Source organism: Coregonus lavaretus (genome assembly GCF_964263955.1).
Source record: "Coregonus lavaretus genome assembly, chromosome: 38".
NCBI lineage: Eukaryota > Metazoa > Chordata > Actinopteri > Salmoniformes > Salmonidae > Coregonus > Coregonus lavaretus.
In genome coordinates this window covers 5,130,694-5,141,778 of record NC_140025.1, presented here as the reverse complement: position 1 = coordinate 5,141,778, position 11,085 = coordinate 5,130,694, and the positions used below count along the sequence as shown (strand labels likewise).

General features: G+C 48.1%; 1 protein-coding gene across 1 annotated transcript in view; it reads left to right on the top strand.

Moving 5' to 3' along the window:
- LOC311112341 (bromodomain adjacent to zinc finger domain protein 2B-like) overlaps positions 1 to 10,544 on the top strand; it is a 24,539-nt gene extending 13,995 nt beyond the window's left edge. The window contains exons 19-33 of the mRNA XM_084155405.1: positions 165 to 305; positions 867 to 1,121; positions 1,586 to 1,809; positions 3,002 to 3,076; positions 3,156 to 3,450; positions 3,550 to 4,524; positions 4,725 to 5,004; positions 5,341 to 5,496; positions 6,169 to 6,329; positions 6,535 to 6,863; positions 7,470 to 7,605; positions 7,810 to 7,956; positions 8,197 to 8,537; positions 8,721 to 8,864; positions 9,055 to 10,544. Coding sequence (XP_084011531.1) covers positions 165 to 305; positions 867 to 1,121; positions 1,586 to 1,809; positions 3,002 to 3,076; positions 3,156 to 3,450; positions 3,550 to 4,524; positions 4,725 to 5,004; positions 5,341 to 5,496; positions 6,169 to 6,329; positions 6,535 to 6,863; positions 7,470 to 7,605; positions 7,810 to 7,956; positions 8,197 to 8,537; positions 8,721 to 8,864; positions 9,055 to 9,211 — 3,816 coding nt within the window. The 3' untranslated portion in view covers positions 9,212 to 10,544. The remainder of the gene's footprint in view (positions 1 to 164; positions 306 to 866; positions 1,122 to 1,585; positions 1,810 to 3,001; positions 3,077 to 3,155; positions 3,451 to 3,549; positions 4,525 to 4,724; positions 5,005 to 5,340; positions 5,497 to 6,168; positions 6,330 to 6,534; positions 6,864 to 7,469; positions 7,606 to 7,809; positions 7,957 to 8,196; positions 8,538 to 8,720; positions 8,865 to 9,054) is intronic.
- Positions 10,545 to 11,085: the final 541 nt, after the last annotated feature.

The following is an 11,085-nucleotide window of genomic DNA, read 5'->3' as shown; positions in this document are numbered from 1 at the left end:
AAGAGAATGACCCTCGAGCGCTTTTTCTTTGAGAGCGCAGGCAGGGGCGCCGGGCTGAATTCTAAAACTACTCAGCAGACTCGGCTTGACATTCTTGTCTGTTTTACCGCCACTGGCGTGAGCCCATTAACTCTCCCCTCCTCCCTCCTTCTCTGGGCCCTCAGGAGCGCGAGCGCTTGCGGCAGGAAAAGAGAGATGAGAAACGCCTGAACAAGGAGCGGAAATTGGAGCTGAGGAGGCTGGAACTGGAGATTGCCAGGGAGCTGAAGAAGCCAAATGAAGACATGTGTCTGGCCGATCATGAGGTAATAAATTGCCCATCTTGCCCATGATTCAGTCCTACGTGATCATTAAAGGGACTTAGCTTTCCAAGTTGTAGGTGGCCGTTTAACTTGGTCACATCTCTTTTGCATTATTGCAATATGTGAAGACAAAACATTAGCAACTATGGAAAAAATATATATAGTTAAAATATATATATATTTGAACTGACAAGTTAATATTGTCTGGGTTATGGGTGGTTAAGTGCATTGTATCATCACAATGGTATGTATATCTGTTATGGATCATATGTGAAACCTGAGTACTGGACACTGTTTGTGCTGTACACTGCCATCAAGTGGCTAAAGAGGGTAATGCACAGGGAGGAATGAGATAATAATCCCCCACACGTTTACTAATGACGACCTAAAAAAAGCTACCATTCAGAGCCATGTGATTCAGTCATTGGCATAGAAAAGGTCTCATTGCAAAATGTTAGTCACACTACTCCACATATAGCGCAGTCTACATAGGGCACTATAGGAGTCACAGGGTGTAATTTGAGATGTATCCTAAATATCCATCCCTCTCTCCTTTCATTCCAGCCTCTTCCAGAGTTTTCCAGAATCCCTGGCCTGATCTTGCCGGGGGGTGCGGTGTCTGACTGCCTGATGCTGATGCAGTTCCTGCGTGGCTTTGGGAAGGTGCTGGGCTTCGATGTAGGGGTGGATGTACCCACCCTGGGCATGCTGCAGGAGGGCCTGCTCAACGTGGGAGACAGCATGGGACACGTCCAGGACCTGCTGGTCAGACTGCTCTCCCTGGCCGTGTGTGACCCCGGGCTGCCTCCTGGACACAAGGTGAGAGACTGTACATGTACAGGAACATACCAAGCATGTTCTCACATAGGTAGAATAAAAACCTACTCACATTGGTCTGGTTTCCCAGACACAGGTTAAGCTTAGTCTTAGACTAAGAACTAAGAAGCACTTTCTAGTCTAGGACTTAATCTGTGTCTGGGAAACCAGCCCATTGTCTATGAGTCAACACTCCCCTGGGAAGTGTACCTGGAAGCACTCTATCACGACCCAACCCTCCTGACCCCCTCTTCCAGACCAAGACCATGCTGTCTTCCTCTCCATCTTCCATGACTCACCCCTCCTGTCTCTCTCCTCTCCCCCCAGACCAAGACCATGCTGTCTTCCTCTCCATCTTCCATGACTCACCCCTCCTGTCTCTCTCCTCTCCCCCCAGACCAAGACCATGCTGTCTTCCTCTCCATCTTCCATGACTCACCCCTCCTGTCTCTCTCCTCTCCCCCCAGACCAAGACCATGCTGGGGGACCATCTGACCAACGTGGGCATCAACCGGGACAATGTGTCGGAGGTGCTGCAGATGTACATGGGGGCCCATTGCGGGCAGACTGACCTGGCCGAGCTGGCCCTCAGCCTGAAGACCAAGGCCTTCCAGGCCCACACCCCCGCCCAGAAGGCCTCCATACTAGGCTTCCTGGCCAATGAGCTGGCCTGCAGCAAGAGTGTCGTCAGGTAGGAGAAAAGAACAAGAGATACCAAACATGAAAATAGATCATGCTGCAGCAAGAGCGCCGTCACAAGGAGAGAAGAAAGAACAATTGAAGCGAAACAATTAAAGCTCAGGTTCTATCTGCAGCAAGAGTGTCGACAGGTAGGAGGAGAGATGCTGACCTGCCAGTGCTGTACATCACACAGGCCTTATACCAGTGGAGCTACAAGGGAATAGCTTATTGTGCAATATGTAAGGAGATCAAACATGGAAAGGATAAGGATTCCATGTTTTTACTGATAGGATATGCAGACAACATTTCACAAGCATTGTCGTCCCTTCCTCTCTTATTAGGTGGAGCCAGTGTGAAAGGTTTAGTGTACAGCAGGCTTCTATACTGTTGTGAGCTTTTTGTGAGCCTACTGCCTTTTAGCTCCTTACAAATAAGGAAGTTTAGTTGACTTCACTCAGCTGCTAATGCTGTCGTGTTTTATTAATGCTGTGTAAGACTCTGGATAGAGCTGATAATCTGGTCTGGGATTCAATTTTGATAGAGAGAGAAGCCAATACATCAATTATTCACTAGAACGGAGGGATACTAGTGCTGCAGGCTATTCACTCTACCGAGAGAGAGAGCGAGAGAGAGAGAGCGAGAGAGAGAGAGAGAGAGAGAATTGAGGTAACTGCCAAAATACAGGAAACACCAACATAAAGCGTCTCAATAGGGCGTTGGGCCACCACGAGCCAGAACCATTTCAATGCACCTTGGGATATATTCTACAAGTGTCTGGAACTCTATTGGAGGGATGCGACACCATTCTTCCACAAGAAATTCCATCATTTGGTGTTTTGTTGATGGTGGAAGGCGCCGCTCCAGAATCACCCATAAGTGTTCAATTGGGTTGAGATCTGGTGACTGAGACGGCCATGGTATATGGTTTACATCGTTTTCATGCTCATCATACCATTCAGTGACCACTTGTGCCCTGTGGATGGGGGCATAGCCATGGTAGCCAAAATAATGGCCTGCCCAGCATTTTTATACATAATCCTAAACATGATGGGACGTTACTTGCTTAATTAACTCAGGAACCATACCTGTGTGGAAGCACCTGCTTTCAATATACTCAGTATTCCTCATTTACTCACGTGTTTCCATTATTTTGCTAGTTACGTGTGAACTGACATATACTGTATCTTACTCTGTTTCTACAGCGAGATCGACAAGAACCTTGATCACATGACCAACATGAGGAAGGACAAGTGGCTGATCGAGGGCAAACTCAAAAAGTAAGTGTTGTGTGTGTCGACGCGTGCGTGTGTGTGTGTGTGCATCTGAATGCTCACCTGTGTGTTTCTCTGTCTCCAGGTTGAGGACCATCCATGCCAAGCGGACAGGGAAGAGAGATGCCAGCATGGGGGGGGAGGAGACCCAGCCCCTGGGTACGCCCTCCTCTTGCCTCAAACGCAAGAGGAAGGCCGGAGCAGAAAGCGACGATGACGAGGATGAAGATGAAGACAGCGACGACCTGGCCGATGAAGATGACGAGGAAGAGGAGGAGGAGATGAAGAAGGGGAAGAAAGTGGAGACGTGTGACGAGGATGATGGGGACCAATCAACTAGTGTGGAGGAGCTGGAGAAACAGATAGAGAAGCTAGCTAAGGTAAGTCCTTCTATGGACGATCAATGCTAAATAGTTTGATATTACTGATTCATTGATTTAGTTGTAACTCACTCATGATGGTCTTGCTTCGTTTCCCAGCAACAGCACCAGGTGAGGAGGAAGCTGTTTGAGGCGTCCCACTCCCTGCGCTCCATGATGTACGGCCAGGACCGCTACCGCCGGCGCTACTGGGTTCTGCCCCACTGTGGAGGGGTCTTCATCGAGGCCATGGAGAGCGGAGAAGCTGCGGGGGAGCTGGAGAAAGAGAGGGAGAGGAGGAGGAGGGCAGCAGGGGAGGTGCACATCAAGGAGGAGCCGCAGGAGGAGGAGGTGCAGAAGAAGAAGCCTGGGGGTGTCGGCCAGGAGAAGAGGGGCGTCTACACCCCCGTGGGGTCAGAGGAAGGGACGGGGGAGAAGAAAGGGTTTCCCAATCTTTTCCTCCAGCAGCCAGCCTCTCTCTCCAAACTGACCACGCTCCTCCATGTCGCTAAGGACGTTGCCAAGGAAACCTGCGAAGCCGAGGCAGACCCCCACCCCAAATACAACGGCAGCCCCACGCCGCCCTCCGTCACCACGACAACAAAAACAACAACGCCATCCTATCCCGCCCACAACGCCTCTCTGCCCGCCTTACCTACAAGGACCTGTGCGTTGACGGCACCCAACCTCCCATGTGAGGAGGCCAAACCCGGCCCCCCCACCTCCACCCCGTCCCCCACCTCATTCTCCTCCCTCCTGAGCCCCCCACCCCAGCTTTTCAGCCCTATGAAGACCTCCACCCCTCCACAGCTCCAGTACCTCCCAAGCGACCAGCTCCTCAGGGTCCTGACAGAGAGGAGTGGTCACTGGTTCAGCTTGCTCCCCCGCTCCCCCTGTGACGACACCTCCCTCACCACCTCTCCCTCCCCTGGGCCCGGCCCTCTCCAGTTCTCCCCCCTGCCCTCCTCCAGCCTCACCCGGCCCAGGTCTCCCCCGGCCTCCCCCGCCCTGCCTCTCACCCCCTCGGCAGCGTCGGCCTCAGCCAGCCCCCACCACCCAGCTGGCTTCATCAACTATCCTCTGTCAGCCCTGCAGGTCAGTACCCTGCCAGGACAGACCCCTGGTCCTAATGATTTATACTGGTAGTAGAAGCTTTTAATGGAACATCGTATGAATAAATGTAACATCATAAGAATTGAGGTTCTGCTTGAAGCTAAAGGCCTAAGTGTAGTGATACGCATTCGTTTTTCTAATCATGATATTGAAGTGTGTGTGTATGTATCTCCCCCCTCTAGGGTAAGGCTGGCGGGTCATTGCTGGGTCTCTCAGCGTTCTGCGGTGGCTGGCCCAGTGGAATGATGAGCCCCAGCCAGCTGCCATTCTGCAACAGCCCCCTGCAAGGCCACTCAGTCCTCAGCTCCCTGGAGGGCAGTGCCAACCCACCGCCCAGTGTCTCCAGCAAGAGCGAGTCGCCCGTTCCTCCTGGCGAGAAGCTCTCGTCCATGGTGCCCTCTCCCACCATGATGGAGGTGCCCAAGCACTCGGACCACCCCACACCACGGCCCATCCCCGAAGGTGAGCGTGTGTGTGTGTGTGTATGTGCGTGTGGGATGAGTTATCTATTTATTCGAGTTAACCTTTATTAATTCACTGAGTCATGAGAATAAATCATTTGTTTTGTTCCACTGGGTGGAAAAAATGAATCTCTTGAGGAGAGAGAGCACTGGAGTGCGTTCTGTATCAGAATACTGTAGATCTATTTCAAGGGGGCATTATGTTGTCTTAAGTAATTTTTCCTGAAACATTTCCCTATGTTTATTTGTATGTGTGTGTGTGTGTGTGTGTGTGTGTGTGTGTGTGTGTGTGTGTGTGTGTGTGTGTGTGTGTGTGTGTGTGTGTGTGTGTGTGTAGAGATGCTGTCAGGCTGGTGGCGGGTGTCAGACATTGAGGAGCTGCGCTCCCTGGTGAAGTCCCTCCACAGCCGGGGAATCAGAGAGAAGGTCCTGCACCGACAGATGCACAAATACATGGAGCTCATCCCACAGGTCTGCACCAAGCACAGAGACGGTGAGTACTAATTCAGACACAAACACAGGCACTCAGTCAGTCTGTAGGTCTGTCAGTCAGTCAATAGGTCACTCAGTCAGTTGGTTGGCTGGTAGGTCACTCACTCACCCAATCTTTAGCAATCTGCATAGCCTTTGCAGAGTAAATTTAGCCAACAGATCCCAATGGATATAAATGAATAAAGGAGCTTTGATTTTGTGTCAGGTGAAACTGAGCAGCGCTCCGACTGGCAGGCCCAGACTTTCAGAAAGACTTACGCGTTGGAGTCTGATTGAGCACTGTGTTATGACAGCCATGAGTAGTCATACCCCTACTGAGCACAGTCCAAGCACCAGCGCTTCACAATCAATTGACAGTTGGTGCATGACGCATGACTGCCTGCTCGATATGAGTCTGACATCAAAGCCAGATTTGTTGACGTTCGTATGGTTTCTGATTGAACAGCTCTTTGTGTCTGGATACTTCATCTGTGTTTGTCTGTGTGTGTGTGGGAACGGGGAGTGGTAAGAGTGTGTGTGGTTTTGTTGTTGTGTCGGGGAGGGAGTAGTGAGTGACAAAGGTTGTGGGTGTTGGTCTGATGTGTGAATAATATGCATGTTGGTGTACTTACACACACACGTCTATGGAGCGGATGACCGGTCTCTAATGCCGTCCTGTCTCCCCGATGTGCAGCGGCCATGATAGAGCTGTGTGAGCTGGAGGAGAGCCAGGTGAGTGTGGAGTCAGTGCGGGGCTGGTGTGTGGAGGAGCAGGCCATGGAGATGGACATCGCTGTGCTGCAGCAGGTGGAGGAGCTGGAGAGAAAGGTCACCACCGCCAGCCTGCAGATCAAGGTAAAAAAACAACAACAACAACAACAACAACAAATTCCTTTTATTATAGCTCTCATATCTATCCATTGGAGAAAATATAGGCCTCTTTTCGAAAGTAATGAATTGTAGCAGTGGTCACTCACTAACCTTTTCAAGTCTAAATGTTAGCCGAGATCTAGTGACAATAGGTTGTTATTTAAGACATTACCCACCATTCCCTGCGCAGGGCTGGATGTACCCCGAGCCCCAATCAGAGAGGGAGGACCTGGTCTACCACGAGCACAAGCCCCTCCTCAAACACCAACCAGCGGCGGGCGGCACTGGCGACAAAGACCAACCGGAGGACAAGGTGGACCACAAGGCGGGCGGCGTGGTGCGTCACGCGGACAACCCTCTGGACATAGCGGTGATGCGGCTGGCGGACTTGGAGAGGAACATTGAGAGAAGGTACCTGAGGAGCCCCTTAGGTACCACCATTCAGATCAGGCTGGATAATGTGGGGGCTATCGGTACGGTCACTGTCCCTGCTCCCTCCAATACTGCTGACAGGGAAGGGTAGGTCATCCACTCAGCATTCAACCAAACACTCCTGTGTGCTTTTTTGTTTGGTTTTTCAAAAAGAAATCAACCTATGCTGTCGTTTTTGTTTTTTTTGCTTCTTTTATTGTGCATTTTATGGTTGTCTTCTGGTTTGGGGTTGACTCACAGTGTGGTGAATGTTGTTTATGTTTTTTGTTTTTTCCCTGTTGGTCTTTTTTCCCGTTGAGTTTTTCTGGTCGTCTGCATGGTGTTATGCATCAGTAATGGCCTCCACCTCGTCCCCCCTACCATTACTGTTCCTGCTCTCCTGGCATCTGCATGGGCATCACTCCTCCATGCCAGTGTGTGTACCTGTACTCATATATCCATGCTGCCTGCCTGCCTGCCTGTCTCCCTCACTCACTCACTCCCTCACTCACTCACATGCCTCTGTCTGTCTGCACAGCTGCAGCTAGTTGTGGTGACAGTGGGTGTGTGTCTGTGTATGTGCAAGTGTTTGTGTTTGAAAGCGAATAATTGAGTGTGTGCGCGTACCTGCGTGCATGCGTCCGTGTCCGACTTTCCGTTTTATACCTGTTTGTATGCGTCCATCCCTCTAACATCTCCGTTAACCTTCCACAGGGGCGAGGAGGAGGTGGCCCATGGGATGAAGGTGTGGAGGAAGGCCCTGAGCGACGTCCGCAGTGCCGCCCAGCTGGCCATGTGTCTCCAGCAGCTCCAGAAGTCCATCGCCTGGGAGAGGTCTATCATGAAAGTGGTGAGTGAAACCTCAACAGCTGTAGCTGGCTGGCACAGAGTTTCAATATGCTAGGGAAGTGAATACTGTATGTCATTGAAGAGCATTTGAATCCCAAAACCATTTGAAGTCCCTTAGGGAGTGGATTCCAATGTAAATCTTGTTAAATGTTGGTTCGAAATCCATCCCTTGGGTTTGAGGTGACACTGTGTTGTCTGCTTTCAGTACTGTCAGATCTGCAGGAAGGGTGACAACGAGGACCTGCTCCTGCTGTGTGACGGCTGTGACAAAGGCTGCCACACGTACTGTCACAAACCCAAGATCACCAACATCCCAGAGGGAGACTGGTACTGCCCCGCCTGCATATCCAAGGTGACCCAAACTGTCCTGGACACTGTTCAACATTTACATATCCTACCTTACTGTTGAAGTGTGTCAGCCATGCGTATTAGTCATGTAGCTTTACATTATTTCAAAGTACATCATGTACCTGTCATTTTCATATTATATATTATTTCAAAGTAGGTAATTTAACAGCACTGTGTACACAATATGATAAGTGCCATTGCTATGTAAGTACATCTGCATGAATCTTTGTCCCTCCCCCCTCAGGCGAGTGGCCCATCTCCCAAGAACAAGAAGCCGCCGAGCAAACCGGTGGCAGGTGGAAGCGGGAAGAAACCAACCGCCGCTGAGGCCAAGCGGAACGGGAAGCAGGCCGGCAACAGTAACGGTAACGTGGAGGTGTCAGAGGACGACTCGGCGAGCGCCAGCAGCACCCCGAAGAAAGGAGGAGGAGCGAAAGAGCCCCCCAGCAGGAAGAGGAAAGGAGAGGAGAGCCCCGCCCCGTCCCAGGCCCCGCCCACACCCCAGTCACCCAGTCAGGAGAGCCCTGTGTATGTGAAGAGAGCCAAGACGGCCAAAGACAACAACAGAGACCTGGGCTTGTGCAGGTACTGTACTACACCATAAGCCTTTGTCATTTTCTAAGCACAAGTATCTGCTGATAGGAATGTACATGCGGTTGTAAATGTATTTGTCTGGGGCGTTCAGCCTCTTTAAATAATTGTTGAAGGTACAATGTACTGTAAACACTTGATCATATTCCCTTTGTGACGTGTGCGTGTTCTCTGCAGGGTGCTCCTGGCTGAGTTGGAGCGCCACCAGGATGCCTGGCCCTTCCTAAACCCCGTCAACACCAAGGGGATCCCTGGCTACAGGAAGGTCATCAAGAAGCCCATGGACTTCTCCACCATCAGAGAGAAGCTCGTCAGCAGCCAGTGAGTTCACTATTAATATTACACTATTACTATCCACTGTCTAGTAGTCATACAGAACAACTATAACTAACCCAGAGATGTTCTGATCAGGTCACGTAGCCAGGAAAAGATCCTGGCCCTTAAGATAACATAACATAACAATAAAGCATTTTACCAATTTACTTAAAATGATCTGTTCCTCTCGTTTCAGGTATCAGAATCTGGAGACTTTCATTATTGACGTCAACCTGGTTTTTGATAACTGTGAAAAGTTTAATGAAGACAATTCAGACATCGGGCGAGCGGGACACAACATGAGGAAGTTCTTTGATAAGAGATGGACAGAGCTTCTGAAGCAAATAAACTAATACATCAGTTTGGGTGTTGTTTGACCAATCATCATCACTGTCTCAAACCAGACCTCCAGTAAAATTATATTTGACATTTCATAGCGGAGGCACCACGTTTTGGGATTGACAAGATGATGACACTAGTCCGTCTGTTCCTTTGGGACGAACCCAGGGAGGTTAAAGTGAAATGTCAACAGACAGACTTATAACGCTGGTGTTGCTACAGTACAACAGGGATCAAAACACCCAAAGAGTCCCACACAATGTCAACCGGGTGTCTTAGTGCAATACCATTTCCTGTTCAAGATCATTGCACTGAATCCTCATACCCCTCAACCACCCAAGATGCATCTGCGGTAGAATACTTTCCACTACTTGTAAATAGACGTTTTTTTTTATTTAATCGTATTATAGTGAATGTATTTAATTTTTTAATAATTATTTATTAATCAATAAATAAAAATAAAAAAAGGTCCACATCATTTTCTATGAAAAGGAAGAATCAGCTCAACTGCTTTGAATCGAAAGGAATGTCTGTCTTTGTGTTTGACTTTTTATTTAATTTTTTTCCCAAATATGAAACAAAGCCAAGAAAAAAACTAACTGTTTACACTGTTCTATGCTTTTGGGCATCAGAGGACTGTAATCATTATGTTAAAACTGTACAACTGCATTTAATTACAAAAATTGCAGAAAAACAGTCAGACAATGGTGATACATGTGTATATACTGTTTATTAATGTCAATATTCAAGTCTTGTTTGGAACGAATTGTTTAAGATATCAGATATTGTTTATGCCTTAGAATGATTGTAGCATTCTATTCTATTTTAGTGAAAGTGATAAAAAAACATTATTATAAATATTGTTTGTACAATATATACATATCCTCTGCAAACACTGTGGTATCCTTAATCTTGGTAGTGCCTACCCTTCCAACAGGGGCGTAGGGGATATCATTTTTTCGTATTTTATTTTTCATTTTTATGATGACATTATTTTTAATATAATTTCAATCCAACATGGCCTCCAAAGTCTGACACAGTAATCATTCCACTCCATAAAGAAAGAGAAAAACAAACAAACAACGTTTAAGTCTTTTCCCCATGAAACATTTCCCCACATCTGCCTTGCCACAGTGCAGAGGACATAAGGCCATTGGTAACCACTGTGTTTGAATCTTGCTGTGTGTTGTGGCCTAATGGAGGCAGCTAGAGTTTTTTGTACCCAAGTCGGAGTACTTGAAGTTACTTTATTTAAGATATTGTGGAAAAATGTATCATTCTTTTTGTAGGAGCTTTATTTTTCACTAGTGTGTGGCACGGACCTATTAAAGGATGTTTTTCAACCTAGTTTCACTCTGGGTGTGTTATTTTCCCTCTTTTACCTACCCTGTGTCATGAGTCATGACATTTTAATTTGGATGATGTGAGTGGGGAGGAGAATACCTTTTTAGTTTTGCAATGCTTTTGGGTAGTACATTAATGTAGTACCCATTCAATTTAGGGCCTATTTTGGCGCCTACAATCACCTACTTCTACTAGCCCTTTTGTTCACACAAATATAAAGTAATTTGATACATCAAGCCTATGAATATATGATAATGACCAATAGGGTTTAGATTAGAATCTAGACTTTGGAGATTTTAGATCTGTCAAATACGGAAAGGGTAGCCTACAAGAAGAACTTGAGAAGAGCTACAGAGGTTGCCAGAGGAAGTGGGAGATGTAGCCTGTCACCCGGGTCCACTGCAGTTTGTTCTCTTTGTTGTAGTTCTTTGCAGTCATCTTGAATGGGTTTAATAACAACCTTCAAACATTACTGTGTAGCCTAATGGTGTTTGGACACGATTCTTTACCAGAGGCGTAGTCTGGTCCTCCCCCAGATTTAGTA